Below are 20,225 nucleotides of genomic sequence, written 5' to 3'. Positions count from 1 at the left end.
CGGGTGCCACGGTGGAAGGGCTGCGCGCGCTTGTGTCCGAGCGGGTGCGCGCCTCCGCAACCAAGTCCTACTGGGCGCCGCCCTTCCCGCCCCCACCTAGGCGGAGCAGCCGCGCCCCCTCCCTGGACCCTGCTCCTCAGTTCGGGGGGGGGGAGGGGTTGCTCCCCCTTAGGCATTCCAGCTCCACCAACGCAGCGCATCCAGCTCCCGCCTGCTAGGGTCCAGAACAGTGCAGGAGCTGTTAAGTTGCCTCTGCATATACAGTCCGCAGTGTCGGCCAGGCCCTCTACTACACCGAGAGTTCCCAAAGCAGAAAAAGAAGCCCACTGGCTTTGGGGGACTTTGGAGAGGCATCAATCCAGTAGCCTAGGCCTGGATAGCCTCTGCACACAAGTAGCACACACAATCGAAAGTCTGTCCCACCTGCACATATCTGTGCACCTAGGGTGAGCCTCCAAGTGTTCATGAAAAGCTCCCGCACCCAACTGGCCCTTCAGATACTGAGGTTGGGAGACCTGACCCCCTTCCCTGGAGAGGTCCTGTTGTTTCAGAGCTCAGAGATGACAGGGCATGTGGGAGGGCGTGTCTAAGCGGTGGGGTGGTGAGGATACACACCACAGGGACAGGGAGCGTGGCTGATGTCCCTTAGCAGTAGAGCTAATTACTGTGACTCCACCTCTCATCTGCTATCTTGGTGACTTCCTGGAGGAAGGAGGATCAAGAATGATCCTGCGAAGCAGAAAGCTTTCCTGCACACTGCCTGAGTAAAGGCTATAGCGAGGATGGAGGGACACTAAAGGGTCTGAGGTATGTATTGGAGTTCTGAGAGCCGAGGACAGGGCAGGAGGGGTGGGAAGTTTAGACCGGCAGGCTGCAGTGACGGGGGAGGGAAGGAGGCTGCTGAAGGCCCCTAGAGAACACACACAGGTCTCTTTGTCCAGTGAAGCCTGGGATGCCTGGGGCGGAGTCTGGACCAGAGGCAGGGGGCTGCACCAGGAAAGCTAACAGATGGAGACGCCTTAGAGGGGAGGGTGGTGGCAGTAGGGGCGAGCACCGGCACCGGCTGTCAGCGAGACCTCTTCACCCATGTTTATCCAGCTTCACGGCATCTCTGAATACAGGCACATATGCGCATGCACATATCCTGGCTCCCTGGGGTGGCACTGTCTGTGAGGCTGACCCCTCCTCTATGCGCGAATGTATCGCCCTGTCCCTGAACACACAGACACCTTAGAAACATGCACAGCCAGGGACCTAGAGAACTACGTGGAGAAAGAGACAGGTGCAAAAATAGAAACCTCCATGTGCCTGTGGAGGGGCATCTGCAGTGACAAGCACCTGTGGAAACAGCCTCCTGCAGGCAGATCCAGAGGCGGCATGCACAGAGGTGTGGGAACACGGGTGTGAGGACATGCAGAGCCAGACACACATACGAAGAGACTCACGCACCTGGAGACACAGTAAGACCAAACCCACAAAGGAACCTCTGTGGGTGGCCAGGCCCCACCCTGCCCTTTGGCACTCCAAGGAAGCCCAGGGCCACCTCAGCTCAGTCCCCAGAGCAGCTCCATCCTCAGCAAAGACAAAGTCAAGACAGCCCTCCCAAACCTGTAAGCTCTGACGCTCGGTGCCTAGCCCGCACCCCACCCCCAGGCTCCTAGGCAGTAAGGGGGGCCTGAGGGGCCTCAGGGCCCATCTCCCTTCGCAGCTTTCAGTCTCGACTTTCAGCTGTTTTTCCAAGAGAAAACTCCCACCTCTTCCAGCACTCAGATTTCATCAAACTTGGCATCTTAAAAGCCTGTTTTGTTTTTGAGTCTGAGCTGTTTGGGGCCTGTCGGCAGCCTCGGCCTCCCCTCTCAGTAATCCCCCCTCCCTTGGGCTTCCCTGGCACTCCACAGCATCCTATTCAGCCTGGCAGGTGAGGCCTCCTCACCACGAGGACTCAGTGGACCCCAGAGCCAGCCACTGCCTGGCCCCTACACTCTAGGCTCTGGCTCATGCTGGGCTCTCCCTCCTGAGGTTCCTCTACCCGAGGCCTGCTCCAGGAATTGTCTTTTTAACCATTTACCTGTCTAGGTTCAGACCTTGCTCCCAGTCACTTCAGACCACTGACAGCCTCCCACTCGCTCTTCAGCCCCCTGCAGCCCTGCTGCCACCCCCGCGCGCGCCTTCTGGAAGCCTGCTCACCAAGGTCAGTGCCAACCGCAGAGCCAAGGCCAAAGGACACTGCCCAATACTCATCTTTCTTGGGTTTTCCTCCTTCATACTCTTCCATTGCCTCCCTTGCTCTGGCTAGCTCCCCCTCCCCCAACAGTGAAAGCCAGTTCTTGGGGATCCTTTTGGCTTGGCTTCTTGGCTCTCACAATTGCATCTCTAGCCGCCCTTCAAGAGTGCCAGGCAACTCCACATTAGGCCTTCTCGCATCTTTCCTTGGATGCCTGCACACATCTGACTCAACAGATTTCAAATTAGACCTATCAATTCACCTCCTCAGACCCAGGCCTCTTCTTGTATTTCAATCTTAGATAGAACATTGGTTCCTCTGTCTACCAGCCTTGAACCAGGAACCCAGAGTGAACCGCCTCTGGGATCTCACAGGCAGCTGGGCCGGATGCTACCTGGCATGCTCTTGGTCTATCTCCCTTCCTCCTCTACTCACAACAAGGTTCAGGATGAGGCTAGCTTTTGCTAGCTAGACTGACTGCATCTACCTCTCATTGATACACTTCTGCCCTACTTTGCATCAACAAGGACCTCTCTGAAGCAAGAGTCTGCCCTTGGTAAGTCCTCCTTTCCCCTGGCAACCAGGGTGAGGAGGATTCTTTACCAAGGATGGAGAATATACAGTCAGGGGCATCTAACACCTCCAACTTTGAGAGCTCTTTCCAGTGGTACTGATGCAGCCCACGATCATAAGCTGGGGGAAGGGGCAAAACGCACAAAGCAGGCCTGATAGGCACCTGGGACCACAGGGATGGAGAGCTGGATGGGCACAGGGAAAGTGTTCTGTGTCCACAGCTAACACAAGAGGACTCCATTTGCAGACTATCAGAACTGGGAAAAATTAGAGGACTCCAGGAAACAAGAAACTCAGTGTCTGACCTTCCAGCTGCCATGACTGCCCCATTCCAAAAGCGCCTTCCTACCCAAGAATACCTCGGGTTTGAACCTCCAACATCTGGCTACAGCACTCCATATCCTCATGGTCCCCAGATCTATTTATTGTGGTCACCGGAAATGGAGGTTAGGGCCCAAGGGCCACCAGACCAGAGGCATGTCAGTGTCACAGCTGCCAGGGAAGAAGAGAGGTTGTCTGGAATTCTAGTGTGGGACTTCCTGTGGTAGCTCTTCACCCTCATTTTCCACTACGAGCGAAAGGAATAGAAAGGCTTCTGGCAGAAAAAAGGTGGAGCAGGGAAAAATAAACCTAGGAAAACACACTCATCCCGCCTGGCCCAGGCAGGACACCTCGGGACAGGGCCATAGGTGGCTCACCATCAGCCTTTCCCCCTGGAGCTATTTCCAGAGAGTCTCTGTATGTGTTGGGGTGTGTGTGTGTGTGTGTGTGTGTGTGTGTGTGTGTGTGTGTGTGTGTGTGTGTGTGTGTGTGTTAAGAGTTATCTATCATCCTAAAGCCTCAGAACCCACGAGGGTGAGGGCAAGTGCAGTATTCACAATCCAGTGTCACACTGAAATGTCCTCAACCCTGGCCATTGCCGCACAGCCTGCTCTCCAGGTGGGCACTCGCTGGATCCAGCCGAGTGGCACAGGTGGTACAGCAGTCTGGCCCACTTAGCAGACACGGGCCAAGATGGAAACAGGCGGAAGGACAAGTGGGTAGGTGGGGGTGGGGAAGAAAGCGAGGTCCCGAATCCTCCTGAGGCCAGGCTTAGTCAGGACTCCTAGTGTGCCCTGCCCTGCTTGGTTACGGAGGAGCTGCTGAGGTGTGAGGGCAGCGGATGCCAATAATACTTTAGCCCCACCATGCTGTCCGGCATCCATCGTTGTCCAGCTGTTCTGGCTGACGGACGGATCCAAGCTGAGACTCTGTGGGGTCCCAGAGACAACGAATCTTAATACAGCACCTTCCTTCCCCCCAGCACCAGACTGACCTACACATCCAGTCTGCTGACTCTCTTGCTGTTCACAAAGCTAAGGGATAATACCACCTGCTGTAAACCTGCATCACACACACACACACACACACACACACACACACACACACACACACACACACACACACACACACACACACACACACACACACACACACACACACACACCCCCTATGTATCCCACAATCCAGATATCGCCTGCTGTGCACATGTGTGTGTGTGTACACATCCTACTACTGCACAGAGCCCATAAAGTACATACCACCTGCTTACACATCACGCCCCTCCCCAACTGCCTGAGGCACACACGTGTACTCTGCTACACAACTCCTTTTGTGTGATGAGGTACACTCCTGGTACACGTAGTAGTTCACACATGCCTGGTACACGTAGTAGTTCACACCACCGTAAGCACATCACCTTCTATGTCCATGAAATGACAAACATCCAGCCCTGGAGCCTGGCCCCCAGGACAAGGCAGAAACCAGTCTATTCCTACCCCACTGCCTCTATTCCCATCTTCCTTTGGGCATTCTGTGTCCCTTTCAGAACTTACCCCATCATTAGGGCTCCACCACACCTTTGTCTGTCTAGCCTCCTCCCTGAGGTTTTCCCCAACCATGGTTCTGCCTGGCCTGGACTCTGCAACCCCTGGGGACTCTAATGACCTCCAAACTGAGCTCAACACCCTTACTATCCCCCTCCACCTCTGAAGGGAAAGCCCAGAATCAAGGCCTCACTCCCTTCCCCCACCTCCCCTCCCCTGTGAGGGAAAATGTCAGATTCCCAGTCTCAGTGGCAGCAGCGGGCGGGTTGGAGGGGGAATGATTCAGCCACCGCCTCAAGAGTGCGGAGCGAGAAGAGCTTTTCCTGCCATTACCCGGCGAGGGAGAGGCTGGCGCGCTAATGGCTTCAATTACCACTCAGACAGGAACGCTGGGCGGCAGGGCCCTGGTACTCATCACAGCCCAGGACAGGACAGGCCCACCCCCAGTCAGCTTGTACTGGACACCCCACCTTGTACCCTGACAGGGATGTTGGCACACGGGCTGGCCATCCCAGCACAGTGGGCTAGGTCTCACACAAGCTGCACCAGAAGCAGTCTTGCTTCAGTAGCAGCAGAGTACGGAGAGTCATGAGGGACCTGGCATGGCAGTATCCCCAGAGGCTGCAGTGAGAGTGGCCTGGGGGGCCCCAAAGGAAGTATAATACTGGGGTTCCCTTTTAAAGAGACACTGCTCCTGCACCTGGACCAGGCTCCCCAGGCATTCTCGAAGCACGGCCCAAAGCACCTATCTCTTGATGCACAGTTTTACACGCCTGTGTTTAGCAGACACACGTAGTGTGAGACACAAGTAAGGCATTCAGGCACCATTTTCCAGCCCCTAAACCAAGTTTATCTCTCACTACTAAGATTCTATGGTGGTCTCATAAAAATGGCCCTGGCTCTCTCCTCGTGTCAATACCAGAGCTCCAAAGTAAGGCAAGCACCCCAGCTTCCCCCCCCCCCCGCCCCACGGAAGAGGGAGGAAATGACACAGGGTTGCTTTAGGCTGCAACCCTGAGGTCCCATCCCCTGTGACATTCCTTTCTGCCAAGCCTTAAGCTGGTCAACAGGACAAAGACCAACAGGACAGGTCAGCATTTTGCCTCGCTGGTCTCAGGAGCAGGATGGGCCCATGAGGCCCACAACCCCAGACACTATTGTAGTAGGGACCTGTCCCACACTTCCTCAGACATCTTCCAGTCCCCAGAGGCATCATCATATATCCTGAAGCCCAGGACTAGGGATAAAAGTATGTGTCTACTACTGGGGTCCATCCCCAACACCATATAAGAAAGAATAACCTCTAATCTATGAAAAACAAAACAAAAAAAAAAAAACCCTCTTGACCAGGAAGACCATTTCTTTTTTTTTTTTTGGTTTTTTTTTTTGGAGCCGGGGACCGAACCCAGGGCCTTGCGCTTGCTTGGCAAGCGCTCTATTACTGAGCTAAATCCCCAACCCCCAGGAAGGCCATTTCTAATAGCAACCCTCTGCAAGTGTGAGTTCTTTTGCCCAGGCCTTGAGAGACCCTTTGAAGGGTAAAGTTGACAGAGCAATGGGATGTCTTGGAGGAATTAGCGCTCCATTCTCACAAGGAGACTACTCCCCAGCCTGAGAGCTTCAGAAGATGCCCACCATGGTAAGGACTATACTTCCAATCTTTTAGACACCATTCAAACACAAGGCAGCGTATGTGACTCTCATGCCAACACCTAGAAGTTCGGGGCAGAAATCCTTTCTCCTAGGTCACAGATTCAAAAAGGAACCTCCGAGCCAGCGACTTCAGCTCAGTGCTGGGCCCCTGTCCCCAAATGGAATGGAGAGTGTGGCTAGCACAACCCAGATGTCACCAAGCAGCAGCAGGTCAGGTGTCTGAGCTTCAGAACGAGGTCCTGGGATATTGTTTACACTGTAGTTAAAGCCCCACACTGGCTTGGACAGAGGGTACGATATCCTGGATCCCGGATGGAACAGGTGAGGCCCAGAGTCCCTGCCTTAACCATTTTCCTCTATGGCCCCTCTACAGGGGAGGGCCTAGCCCAGCTCCATTAGAACCCATTGATTCACACAAGACACACAGATCCAAGAATTACTGAATGGATGCATGTGTGAACACATAAAGCCAAAGCGTAAAAATGGCCAATGTGAAAAGATGTTCAACTGCTCTTGTAATCAAAGAAATGCAAATTAAATTGAGATGCCATTTTTTGCCTATTAACTTGGCAAAGCTTTTTTTTTTTTTTAATGGTAATTTCTACTGCTGGTGAAGATGTGCAGAGAAGAGGCCCTCTCATGCCCTTCCTGGTAAGAATATAAACAGATACAATCTTCTAGCAATATTGAGGGCTTTAAAATGCACGTGCCCTTTGACTTAGCAATTCTACTCCATGAACCTAGAATCAGGAAATGATCAGCGAAGGAACGGAATCTTCTCGGATACCTTTCTTATGAAGGCTGAAAGCTGAGAACATACGCACCCCACAAAAAGGGAACAGCTGAGTGAACTAGGGTGCGTCCATGTGACAGCTTACCCACGGCCATTAAAAACAATGACGCAGAGGAAGATTTAATGGCAAGGAAAATCTTCACCATATAGATTTTTTTAAAGCAAGAGCTGGGGAGGTAGCTCAGTAACGGACCCGCTAAGCAATCATGAAGACCCGAGTTCAGTTTCCTAGTATCCATGGAGGAAGCTGGGGATGGAAGTGCGTGTCTGAGCCCAATGCTGGGGAGGCAGGTAGAAATAGGTGGTTCTTAGAGCTTGCTGGCCAGCTAGGCTAGCCAAACAGGTGAGCTCCAGGTTCAGGGAATGAGGTTGTCTGAAAAGCCCTGGACTTGCCCTCTAGCTGGGGAAAACAAAACCAAAAAACCTGGTCATGGAACAGTGTGTGACACTATTCTGTTTATATACGTTAATACAAATATACATACATGTATACAAAACATACACACAGAAAATGGGCCACCAAGAAATCACCAATAGCACTAGGGGTAGGATAATGAGAGATTATTATTTCTCCCTAAGCACTATCCTATGCCTCTCAATTTTTTAACAGTGAACAGATATCGGTATTGCATTTAAAAATGAAAGCAGCAATCAATACGGTATTTTGAAAACGCACGGTCAGATTCATGTATCCACTGCAGTCAAGGTTTAATCATGTCACTTCCCACCCTATTTGTGGCTTTCTACGTCCTCAAGAAAGGGTTCGTTTCTCCGCCTGATCCTCCAGCCTCACTGAATTACCCTCCCCCTCCTCTCATGTCCCCCAGTTCTCCAGGCACCACTTGAAAAGCCTCAAATTGACCACTCAGAGTTCTGGAAGCTCTGTTCCCCTTTATAACCTGGGCCTTGGCAAAGTGTCCACGTTCCTTACAGAATTTACCCAATACTGACTGAGAGTAGCATATATCAAGTGACATTCTGGGCTTAACAGCAATTCGAGCAAAGTACGTGAATGAATGAATGAATGAATGAGCCACCAGATGAGGACCCAGCTCCAGCTCCCTGATCAGGGTACAGAGTACACGGACACTGACTGCCACAGCCACATAACCTCGGGGCCACAGAACTGCAGCACCACACCTACAGCCTGACCCAGACCCAAGGGAGCAATGACCCAGCACAGCCCATCACACAGCTGGAAAGCTCGCTGCTGGCTTCAACACAGACCCGTGACCTTGGCCTGTTGAGCACTGACTCTCACCCACCCAGGACGGCCAGTCCTGGTGAGCTCGGCCCACACCTCAGTCTACCTGGCCACCAGGCCTCGGGACATACCTTCAAGCACTGACAGCTTGGCACTTGTGTTGATCTCACTGAGACTGTTCGTGGGCGCGCACTCATAGATGGCTTCTGTCTCGCTGCACTCGAATGGCTGGATCCGCAGCACTGACCCTGCTCCATCGTCAAACTCAATTACCTATCACAGGACAGATGTGGTTGCAGTCTGTTAGGGGTCTGGGGATCTACTGTAGTTTTTCTCACATCCCCAAAAGGCCCTTGGGGTGACTAAGGGAGCAAGAGAAGAATCACACAGAGAGCGGCCCAACCCTAAAGCCTACCCAGCCCTCCCAGCCGGTCCAGGACAAACCTCAAAGCGCTGGGAGCTGACTTTCTTTCCCTTCTTCATCCATGTGATTCGAGGCTTGGGTTCCCCTGTGGCTTGGCACACGAAGGAGGCCACCCCTCCCGACAGCCCAATCTGGTCCTCGGGGACCTTAACAAAGACAGGTTTGCCTGGAAGAGACAGAGACACTAAATCAAGTGGCAATCACATCAGGCGTGGCCAATGCTGCAGGTAGCAGGCCTTGGGGACCAGGGGCAGGAAAGACTTAGAGAAAACAATGATAATACCTAACTTGTATACAGTGCTTCATAAGTGCCAAGCCCTGTTCAGAGAGCGGAAGGAACCCTTGTAACTCTCTGAAGCCGAGGAGGTGGGTGCTGTAATTACTGTTTACAGAGAAGAAAATCGGGGTGTGGGGAGGTCAAGAGATTTGTCTGGTGTGACACAGCTGGTAAAGAAGCAGAGTCTGGAGTTGGGGGCTCCGCCTCCTGGTCATTCCAAGCTCCAGGAATAAGAAAAATCAAAAAGGTACTGGAGAACTGCTTTCCGGGAAGAGCCCAGACTCTCCTAGAGTCTTTCTATCTCCCCTAAGCCTTAGGCAGACCCTAGGACTCCTCCTCTTCCCTGCCCCTACATTCCAACAGCCCCAAAGGCCTGGACATCCAGCTCCTGAGAGGCTCTGGATGGCTTCCCAGAGGGATGCTTTCCTGTAACTCCCCGCTCCCAACCCTGCCCCCACTGGCTTGGCAACTGCCTTCCCACAGGCTGGGCAGCTCCTGAGTTCCTACTCCAGAGGAGGAGGACAGGGGTTCAGCCAGGGCCTGCCATCCCCAGGTTTACACGCCAGGGCTGACCCACAGCCCTGCATGTCTCGTCACCTAGGGTCACAGTCCCAAGAAACCCAGCTCATTGAGACGTAGCAATGCCTCGTTAATCCTGACAGTGGATCCATTTCCTATTAATCAAGCCTATGAACAGTTCCAGGAAAACCGGTGCTTTGGGAACTGGTCCTTCAGATGATCTGCTGGGTGCCCATGAGCTCAGGCTCAGTTTGTGCCCTGGCAGAAAAGTACCCACTATGTACCAGGTCTTTATGCCCTTTCTTGTATATCAGTGTCTCCACTTTATAGGCTGAAGGATCAAGTCACATGCCCAGAGTCACACAGCCAGAGAATACTGACACATTTGGGACCCAAATTTAGGACCTTTAGAGTCCAAAACACCTGACACAAAAACTTCACAGGAGACAGGGGACCTTGTCAGTGGTGGTAAAAGTCAGACAAAAGAAGCAGAGGAATGACTGAGGTGAGGGAGGGACACAGGTGACTGTTACAGCAGGCTGTGACTAGGAAAGAGATGCCAATTGGAGGAAGGCTTGGAAATTTTTGGGAGTTTTATCTGTATTGATGTATACATGCCTGTTTATGTGTACCACGTGCATGCAATGCCCACAGCGGCCAGAAGGGGGCACTAGGTCTTCTGGAACTGGAGTTACAGGTGGCTGTGAACTGCCTGCTGTGGGTCCTGGGAAGCACACCCAGGTCTCTACAAGACACTTGCTACAAAGAGGCGCTCTTGACCCCTGTGCCAGTTCTCCAGCACCAATTCTGTTTTTGCTTTGTTTTGTGTTTTAAGGACATGTCAGTGGCAGGCCTTCGCCCAGGGCAGGCAGCCACTTGTTAGCATTACTAGTCCCTCGGGTCAGTAGGTCCATTATTACCCTCGGTTTAGAGACAGGGAGACAGATGCAAGCGGTGAAAGGAACAAGGACCAATGAGTCAGTGTACTGGGATGGAGCTGGTCAACCTACATTCTAAATCCTAAACTCACTTTAAATACCTGTGTCCTCCCCGGGAAGGAAACTCGGGACCCACCAAAGTCTGTTCCTACGGACTAGGCTGGGCAACTCAGAAGGCCCAGTGAAGGGACAGGAAAGTCATGCAGGTGACCCAAAGGTTCTAAACTCCTTTCTGTCTCTACCTCCCCCAGCTGCCTCTGGAGAGAGGCGTGGCTCTTTCCTACTTGTAGAATTCACATAGCCTGTCACCGTTGCCTATACTTGCCTGACAAGAGGCCCCCTCCAGGGTCTACTGAGGTCATCTCTTAACCCCTCCCCCACCCCAGTAGCTTCCAGCTCCCCATCTGCACTGCCACCACCTCTCCATGGGACAAATGGCTGGCTGAACACACTGATGGCCCGGCCTCTGTCACCCCCCACCCCTCCTCCTCTACTCTCTATTCTGAAGCCAGAGAACAAGCCTCCTCCTGACCAAATCTCTCCAAAGGCCTCCCACTGCTCTTTACAAAGAGTAAGCTCCTACCACTGCAGACAAAGCTCAGCCAAGTCTGACCCAACCACTCTCTCCAGAGTCCTGGCTTTAGAGCCCTGAATAAGCAACGCTCCCTGCTGCCTCAGGGCCTTTGCGCAAGCTGCACCCTCTCCTAAGAGCCTTAGACTACCCCTTACCCACTAACCTCCTACGTCACCTTTGAACCTCATTGTCTCAGAAAACTATCCCCTACCCCTAACCGTGCCCCATTAGCTTAGTCCCCCATTAGCTTAGTCTGTGGTTTTGAGCTCTCTCAGCCCCCACAGTACGCTCACAGTTCCAGCGTACTCGTGATGCTACAGCCTTCCCACCTTTCTAGTGTTTAATAGTTGCTTCCCAAACAGACCGTAACCCTGGGCAGAGCAGATTCCATATCTGTCCTGTCTTCTGCCCCCGTCCTACTGTCTGACCCTGTTCCTGACACCCAGGGGTGCAGAACAGAGGAATAAGAGGGCAGAGGAAGGAATGTGAGAGGAGGGTAGAAGACTGGGCCCCACATACTCCTTCCCTCTAGGCAAGAGAGAAACCCAAGGAATAAGTGCCCCTCCAGGTCCTGCCTCAACGTGTCTACAGTGAAACCAGAGCTGGAACCTGAAGAACCAGAAAGACTAGGAGTGTGCTGGGGTGGGTGGGGTGGGGTGGGGCCTCCGGAGACAAACAAAGAGCAGAGGCTGGGCAGGGGAGCCAGATAGACCGTGAGCAGCCAGGAGGAACAAGCCTGGAAGCTGTGTGGGGGCTGGACTGTGCCCAAGGCCCGGGGCCATCGGGGAGGCAGAACTACTCCTCTCCCTTGGAGGCTGCCCAGGATCAGGCAGCAATGCTACTCCAGTCCCAGGCTACTAGGACTGGGGCCCTTCTATGCCTTGCTTCCTACTAAGGGGACCCTCACAGAGCCCCAGGCCACCTGGCTCTTCCTCACTCCAGAGTCCTAGCTAGCCTTGGATCTTCCTCAGGAGACTTTCAGAGACCACAGACAAATCTTGTTTCTATGCTGTCTCCCCAAATTTGCTCCTGCTAGCCTCTCTAGATTCATTCTTTTCCTTTTCAACAAGTACCCTGTTTTTTACGCACTTGCTAGAGGTCAAGCACAACGCTGAGAACTTAGCTGGGGCCCTGGTGTATTTACCCACCATCCAGACCTGCCTCTGTGTGCACCCTGAATCCCATATTAGCCCCTATTCCAGACTGTGGAAGCCTGGCCCATGCCCCACTGCCAGCTGGGGTGTCAGGCAGGCAGGAAAAGCCAGGCTACTATAAGCACTCTGCCCTTGGCCTTATCAGCTGGTGTGTGTGTGTGTAAATGCGTGTGCATACGTGTCATGGTGCACATGTGGAGGTGCACATGTGGAGGTCAGAGGACAACTTGGGGAGTCAGTTCTTTCCTTCCACTAAGTAGATTCCAGAGACTAAAATGGCCTGGTGGTGAGTGCCTTTACTTGCTGAGCCGTCCTGCTGGCGTATGAACAAAACTTCTGAACCAGAAAACCGGGTGTCATCTGAACAAGCAAGGAGCAGTTTTGTGTCACAGTTACCTGCTGTGTCACCCAGCCCTGTGGGCAGCTACTCACAGTAGGCTACCCTGGGCCATTCTTTACATGTCAACAGCTGACCTGTGCGTGAGAGGACATTACCAAGAAAGGGGCTGGCTTGGGCTGGAAGGAAGCACACCCCCTGGAGACAGGCAAGCATGCAACTCCAGAGACAGCTAAACTGGGCCACCTCCAAGGCTCCTCCACAGGGAGACTGACTGCTATTTTGTGCCTCCCCTGAGGGGCGCATATACACAAGCACATAAACAGCACTGCACACGGAGGGAGAAGCACACACAGCAGTTTAGGACCACAAGGGCAGGGAGCTGCTGGAGAGGTGATTTCCCAGGCCCTGAGTGGCTGGTGAGCTGGGGACTCAGTTAATGAGCTCCTTGACTGTTTCTGGCAATCTTCCCCACCCTGTCCACTCAAGGGCAGCCCTAGCTCCAGGAGGCACTCGACAGGGGGAGAACTTAATAGGTGCCAGGTGCCTTGCCCACGTGACCTCAGTTAACCTTTACAGGTAGGAGTGATTACGCCAGTTGTGCAACAGGAAAACAGGCTCAGAGAAAGCACTTGTGCCGGAAGCTCCAGAGGGCAGGGTCTAGACGGGCCACCCATAAGCATAAGGAGGAGGGCCCTGCCATGTTCCAAAGCAGGGGCCTTGGGGGAGGGGAAATGGCAAGAGCCGCATACTCCTGGGTCTCCTGCATTTCTGCCTCGTCCCATGACCCCTTCAGCTACCAAGCACCTTGCTCAACTTTAATGCCCGAAAATGACCTGGTCACAACCAGGACCCAACATGCACCTGGTCTGGGAAATCCTGTCGCCATCCTGTACCGTCTTCAGGCCTCACCCTGCTTTCCCATAAGCTCCTAAGGCCAGGGGTATGACTCTTCCTTTCTGCCAGCCTCGTTTCTTCATTGGGCAACACTCTGGGTTAGCAAATGCCCACTCATCTTCAGGGGCCCTCTATTCCAGGAAGCCTCTCAAGACATTCATTCAGGCTACTCCTGTGCCAGCGCCGCCCCAACCTGCCTCCACTGTTCTGTCACTCACAGACTTGTGCCCAGCTCGGTGGGTTCTGTCTTGTGATGGCTCTGGGCCGATTCTTTCTCTCCTAGCCCTTACCACGTGAGATCAGCAGAAACCTCTGCCTGGAGGCTGGACCAAGACCACCTTAATGCCCACATCCATGTATCTTCCCTCCCAAGAAGGCACAAAACCCTGGGTTAGGGAGACGAGCTGAGGGAGGTTCCAGAAGTGTGCGTGCGTGCATGCAAGCATCCCTTTGTACCCAGGTTTCCACTGGAGCTGACTAGGCATCAACGCTAGGCCTCCAGGCTAACTCTTGGCAGCTGCTTCTCTCCCCTGCTTCTCTCCGCTCCCCTCTGAGGCCAGGGCCCCCATTCATTTGTCTCGTTAAGAGGCCTATAGAAACACATTTGTCCGCTCTGCGCTTCACTGCTCTGGTCGTCAATTCTCTGGGGGCACCCGCCCTGCCTTCTGCAGCAGTCCTGTCCGCGTCTGGCTGCTTGCCCCTAGTGAGAAGTCTTGCAAGTTCAGTCCAAGCCTGGCCATGATGGGGAGAGATTCAAAAAATGAGTGTAATTTAAAGGTAGGCTGGGAGGGCAGAGCCTGACTCGTGAGGTTGGTGTACCAGAGCCCCTAGCTGACGGCTCTTGGCCTGGGACAGTGCCCAGGACACAGCACCTGGAGGTCCGCCCTTAGTAGAGGTGGGGTCCCAGCTTCTTCACCTGGTTCCCACCTTCAAGTCCCTCTGTAACCAAATTCCTAAGGAACCAGCAGCAAGATTCCTGGAAATCTGCCCCGAAAGCAGCTTCGTCTCACTCCTCCTGACTCCTACGGCGGTCAGGACTGTCCTGTCCCTTTAATTTATTCACAAACCCCCTCTAGACTCTGAGCTTGAACTGTCTAAAGCCTGCTGGGGCAGACAGACTTAGGGAGAAACACCACAGGCGCATGCTCTGAGGAGTGCAGAGGACCAGAGCGTGAGCACACTGCCACAGGAAGTAGTGACAGTTGAGTCAGATCTAGTCATGTAAAGGGAGGGGAAACGTATCCCCACACCTTGTTTGTTTTTGGAGACCGTCATGTAGCCCAGGCTTGTCTTCAACTCACTGTGAAGGCAAGGTCATCTACAACTCTTAATCCCCCTGCTTCCACCTCTCAAACGCTAAGAATACAGGCCCTTGCCCTGGCCACCACACCTGACTGCCAACGTGGAAACAGGAAGCATGGAGAAGGCCGGGACACAGGGTGCTCTGTGCAGCGAGAGGACAGAGCACAGCGTATTCCGGGAGAGGAGGGACAGTGAAGGGTAGGGTAGCTGACCCTGCAGGCGGCTGGGGAGTGAAGGGACGCAGTCTGACTCTCCGTGGGATAGAGAATATAGAGAATGGGCCAGGAGGGAAGGGACTGGAGGCAGGGAAACCATCAGAAGGTTTCCTGATGCACGGTCAAACTCAAGATGAAGCTGAAGGAGGCTTGGCAGAAGGGGGCGGGGAGAGAGAAGTACATGCATTCCAGAGACACTCAGAAGCTAGAGGCCACAGAACCTGGAGAGGGCTCACACATGGGATAAAAGGGAGAGAGAAACTGGGAGAAGGCCCGGCTTCCTAACTTGGTGACCAGGTGGACAGTAATGCCAGGCACAGAGAAAACGTGGGGGGTGGGGGGTTGTGCAAACAGGATGGTGAGACTGAGGGGTGCAGGCTGGGGCATGCTGAGTTAGAGGGATGAAGAGGGCAGTTATTCTCCTAGGCCTCACTGTTTCTCAAAACTCAGTGGCATGTCTGGGCCCTGAGACTCTCTGAGAAGTGTGACAAGAGTCCTTCACCATCCAAGGGCCACTGACTACCCGTCCATGTCAGTCACACCTAGTGCCAGGCCCCAGGATCACCCTCCCACCGCTGCCCTGCTGCTCCAAGCTCTCTCCCATCAGCCCCAGCCAGGCCTAAGGATCATCCCCCACTCCCCCTTTCTAAAGTTTTCCACCCGACTTCTCTTCTAGACCCCTAGCCCTGTACCCCACTGGCTAGACTCTCCAGAGAAAGGCCCCCTCCCTCTCATTCTCCCCTACCCAGGGCCCAGCCTCTGAGGACAAAGGGAGGGGTGCTCCAGGGCCACCCTCTTCTACGACTGGCTCCTGAATTATTAATGAGCCATTTAGATAGAGCCCTGGGACAAGGCTCTTGTCTAGAGACCTGAAGGGGATAGAGAAATCCCTATGGCCTGCTCTCCTGGGGCCTGACCCCTGGGTTGGCCCTGGACTGCCTCTGGGTTCAGGACAGGCTGGGAATAGCCCCTTCCCCCCAAGGGACCTCAGCTACGACCTTGCCCCTCCCCCCAGCCTGCAGATTGGCTAAGCCTGTCCTGTGCTCCGCCTCCTACCAGTAACCAAGCAGTGGTAACCATGGTGACAGGGCGGGCTATGGCCAGTCTTATAGTGCCAGGCAGGGGGAAGGGCAGCAGCAGGGAAGAGACCAAAGTTCGGGAGTTGGACTGGAGTAGGGGACAATTCGTCCCCCCAACACACAGACACACACTCACTTTCATTCCCTGCCCCCTCTCTCCTTCCGGCAAGCCAAGTGACACAGTCCTTCCCCATTTTCCAAGGACTGCAGGCCTGCCTCAGGGAAGGACATGGGTAACTGAACTTCTGAGTCCTCCCTGGTCTGTCCTCCCTGGACCTGTGGACATGTCTGGTACACTCAGGGCCATCTACAGAGATCTGCAATGTGGACACAGCACATGCCTATGCATGTCACGCAGAGATCATATGAATCCAAGACACGGCTCCCCGACTCCATAACAGGGTCAGGCTTAGACATGCACCACTTGGCAGAGCCTAAGGGGGACCCAGGTGCTCGCCAAGGATGTTCAGAGGAAGTGGGACCAGGTACTCCTTAGCAGAGGGCTTTCCAAGTGCGAACTCCAGAGCACGAGGGCTAGAGTTCTCTGTGGTCATCTGTTTCTTTTTTCTATTCCCAGCCTGTCCCAATAGTCCCGGATTGCATGTTAGAGACCTGCCAGGAGGTAAGTCACTTTTCACCTGCCGTATCTATCTATATGATGAAGAGTCACACTTACTGTCGCCATGAGCACCTGCCATCAGACCAAGCATCACGAGGGCAGGCACAAGGGGCACCATCCTCCTCCCTGGCGCTGGCTCGGGGGCCATCCAGGGTTCTAGCTCCACAGCCAGCCGCAGCCCGGGACAATCACCTGTAATGGAGAGAAGGGTAGAGCCAATTAGCCAGTGTCCACCTGAGTTCCCACTGCTCATGCTCCTCGGTCCCCTCAGCCCCGCCCATCCTCACTGCCCATTCAGACTGAGTTCAGCAGTCCCACACTGGACTGTGCAATGGCTGCCCAAGCTCCCTCACCACTGAAGGTCAACCCATCCCATGCAAAGAGTGCAGAGGCCTTCAGAGCATCCTCTAAGCATGGAAGTTAGAAACTAGCACGAGGGCAGTCCATCCCAGATCTTGAGTTTCCAATCCACACCATTAAGGGGATGGGACAGGGAAATGGAATCAAAGATACATACAGCAAAACAAAACCCAAACAAGACCGAGACAGGAGCAGTGAACAGCCAGGCAGGTTTCCACGGTCCAGGGACAGCTCAGTGCTGCTCTTCCTCGGAAAGCAAGGGCCAGACCCCAGCACACTCAGCAAAGGCTGAGAACACAGACTTAGCAGCAGTTGATTCCACACTGTCAGGGGCTCACAGCCAAAGCCGCAACTCGTCAGGGCTCGCCAGGATTGCTTTCTACAAGTTACTGTTGCCTTACCTGGTCACTCTCAACCTACCCGATTCCCATGGCAGAGAATCCCATCCCAGAGACAGACTGTAAAGAGGCCGGGAACTGGAATTCTAGAGCCTAAGCATCAACTTCCATGTTTCCTCTTCCCTTGTTCCGAGCACCCGGAGCAGATGGGGGAGGGCCTGGCTCGGGGCTGGCGGAAGCCTTCTAGACCCTGCTCACTGTCCTGTCTACACACCATTCCCACTCTGCAAACACATGTTAACGCCCTTCAGCGGTCACACTATGTACTGGAGACACCTCAGCCGCAGGGGTGAGAGTGTTTAAAGGTTCCTGTTCCGCGTTCCTTGCCTGGGGGCTTAGGTGACATGCAGCAGTGCCCACCAATTCTGCTGACATACGGGCCATTGGCACATGGCCAGGCTTCACCATGCTCTGAAAAGGCAACAGCAGCGTGTGATGGAGGGGTGATATGTAATGGAGGGGTGATATGTAATGGAGGGGTGATATGTAATGGAGGGGTGATACTGGACATGACTTAGTGTAGCTGGACCTTTGTACTTTGTGGGTTCTTATACTTCTACCCTTCTTACCCCCCTTTCTTCCACCCTTTCAACCCCCTAACATTATATGGGAGAGAAAAAAGGGGACAGTTGAGGGGGTGACATTATCATCAGACTGCCTCCTGCTGAACGGGGCCGTCGAGCTCCTTGGGGCAAGCCTGATCTTCGCAGTCAAGATATCTAATTTCTTCTTCTCCTCATTCCTTCTTTGCCCACAACTACTTAACAAACAGCGGCCAACCAACAACCCACCCCACCTCCCCAGGGATTTAGACCCTCTGAAAAGTCCCCCGAATTCCACACATCACACAATCGAAGAAACTCTCTGCCATTGGCAGAGACCACGCCCCTGCTAGAGCATGAGACAAACCACAGTCAGCTGCTGTGGACGACCTGAAGCTGCCCCATATCCCACACCTGGGATTAAAACAACTTTCCCATATTTGTTTAAAAAAAAAAAAAAAAAAACCACTTGGGACCCCATAGGGCTGAGAATTTTCAAAGTGAGGAGACAGGTGAGCAGGAAGGATAGAGCTCAAACATGACTTTGCTCCTCCCTGGACTGGGACCCTTATCTGCACTTAAGTCAGTAAAGGTCATGAGGTGAATGGGCAAAGGTAAGGCAAGGGGACTGGGAAGAGAGGGGAGCTGTTCCCTGTCTCAGAAGCTCACCGGACCTGTAAGTAAGGGGTAAGCAGCACGAGGCACAAAGCCACACAGACACGGACACAGTATAGTGTCTAGCCCTGCTTACTCCAGGCTGGGAGTTCCTCTGAGGGACCACAGAGCTGAGGTGGTTCAGTCCACACTGAGGCCACACACTGCACGTCAGGATGGGGGTCCTATTCTGTTAAAGTCTTATCTGGGCTTGTTCACCACAGCACCATGGTTATCTTAGTGTGGCCATCAAGACACCAGGTGGTGAACTGCCTGGGCCAGGTTACCATGGGAACATTGTTCTCAGATAGGACTCTAGCTTCAGTACCATTACCCAGGGTACAACTCAGAAGTGTGGTCTAGGCAGGTCTCATGGATGAGACAACACAAAAACCAGACTTCAACGTCCGTGCTCAAGTATTCTAAGCACATTTCCCCACCCCCAGCACAGACACCATATGGACATAGTTTTCAGCACAAGTATCAGGGGACACATCTCCCTGGTACCGACATAAAGGGATGAAACAGAATGGATGTTACAAGGTACAAGAATGCACAGCACAGTCATCATGGGACAAAATTCCCCAGTACAATTACAGAGCCTTAATCCTCGTAGCTGCCTTAGTATAGCAATCATAGTCTGGCTAACTCCCAGGGGCAGGCATCATGTGGGGGTGCACAGAGGGTCCAGACATCTGCGGGTATAGCTGCCTGAAAAGGACATCACAGGGATGCCCACAGAGGTGTCACAGACACGGGGTGGGGATGCTGATGGTAACTGTTAAAGGGAAACAAAGCTCCTCTCAGTAAAGCCACCAGAGTGTCTTACTCCCAGAACAGGTAAGTGAAAATCTGGCCACAAGTGTTATCTGAGCCCAATCCCCAGTATAGCAAAGGCCGGAAGTTCTTACTTGGGGACTCAGGATCCCCTGTGTATGTCAGTAGCATGTTCAGAACATTGTGCACACTTCCACAATGTAGCAAATGGGCAGGCCAGTTGAAAACAGGGGCCGGAGAGAGCTCAGAGTTAAAGACACTGCTGCCTGAGGATTTGCATTCGATTCCCAGCACCTACATGGCAGCTCAAAACTGTCTAACCCCAATTCCGGAAGATCCAACGCCCTCCTCTGCCCTCTGTGGGCACCAGACACACACATGGTACACAGACAAGCAGGCACACACTCATACACAGGATATATTTAAAACTTTTTATTTTGTCAGTTGAAAATCTAGACATTCCCCCCAAAGGGAGCTGCTCCCAGTGGTCCTTGAATACAAGGACACAGACAACTAGAAACACCAGGAGACCCCAGGGACAAACAGGGAACCAGCCCCTCTGGCAACCAACCATAGTCTCCCAAGCCAGGGCCTCTCACTCTCAGCAGCTCCCACCCCTGGACTCTGGGCACAGAGCCTACCCCTGGTGTCAGGCAGTCGGGGCTGCTCCCAGCTCCAGGGCCTTGTCCCTTATCAGAAAGAGGTGAGCAGCCCTGTGTCCCAGGCTTGGGCTTAAGTCTACATACAAGTTGGTCCTGCCCACACCCTGGTCTCCAGGTCCCCTGCGGAACAAGTCTGTTTCGCTGGACTGCCATGGCCTCATGTACCCACCCAAGACAACAGTGCT

General features: G+C 53.5%; 1 protein-coding gene across 14 annotated transcripts in view; it reads right to left on the bottom strand.

The window, feature by feature from the left end:
* The window catches only part of Ptprf (protein tyrosine phosphatase receptor type F), a 68,503-nt gene extending 51,643 nt beyond the window's left edge, over positions 1 to 16,860 (bottom strand). For all 14 annotated transcript variants that reach the window (XM_032899258.1, XM_032899310.1, XM_032899264.1 and 11 more), the window contains exons 1-3: positions 16,705 to 16,860; positions 8,757 to 8,902; positions 8,444 to 8,585 (exon numbers count right to left, since the gene is read on the bottom strand). In XM_032899258.1, coding sequence (XP_032755149.1) covers positions 8,444 to 8,585; positions 8,757 to 8,902; positions 16,705 to 16,795 — 379 coding nt within the window. In that variant the 5' untranslated portion in view covers positions 16,796 to 16,860. The remainder of the gene's footprint in view (positions 1 to 8,443; positions 8,586 to 8,756; positions 8,903 to 16,704) is intronic.
* Between the last annotated feature and the right edge of the window lie 3,365 nt (positions 16,861 to 20,225).

Source organism: Rattus rattus, chromosome 1 (genome assembly GCF_011064425.1).
Source record: "Rattus rattus isolate New Zealand chromosome 1, Rrattus_CSIRO_v1, whole genome shotgun sequence".
In the NCBI taxonomy this organism is placed as follows: domain Eukaryota; kingdom Metazoa; phylum Chordata; class Mammalia; order Rodentia; family Muridae; genus Rattus; species Rattus rattus.
The sequence above is the reverse complement of the archived record's forward strand: the minus strand, read 5'-3'. Positions and strand labels throughout refer to the sequence as shown.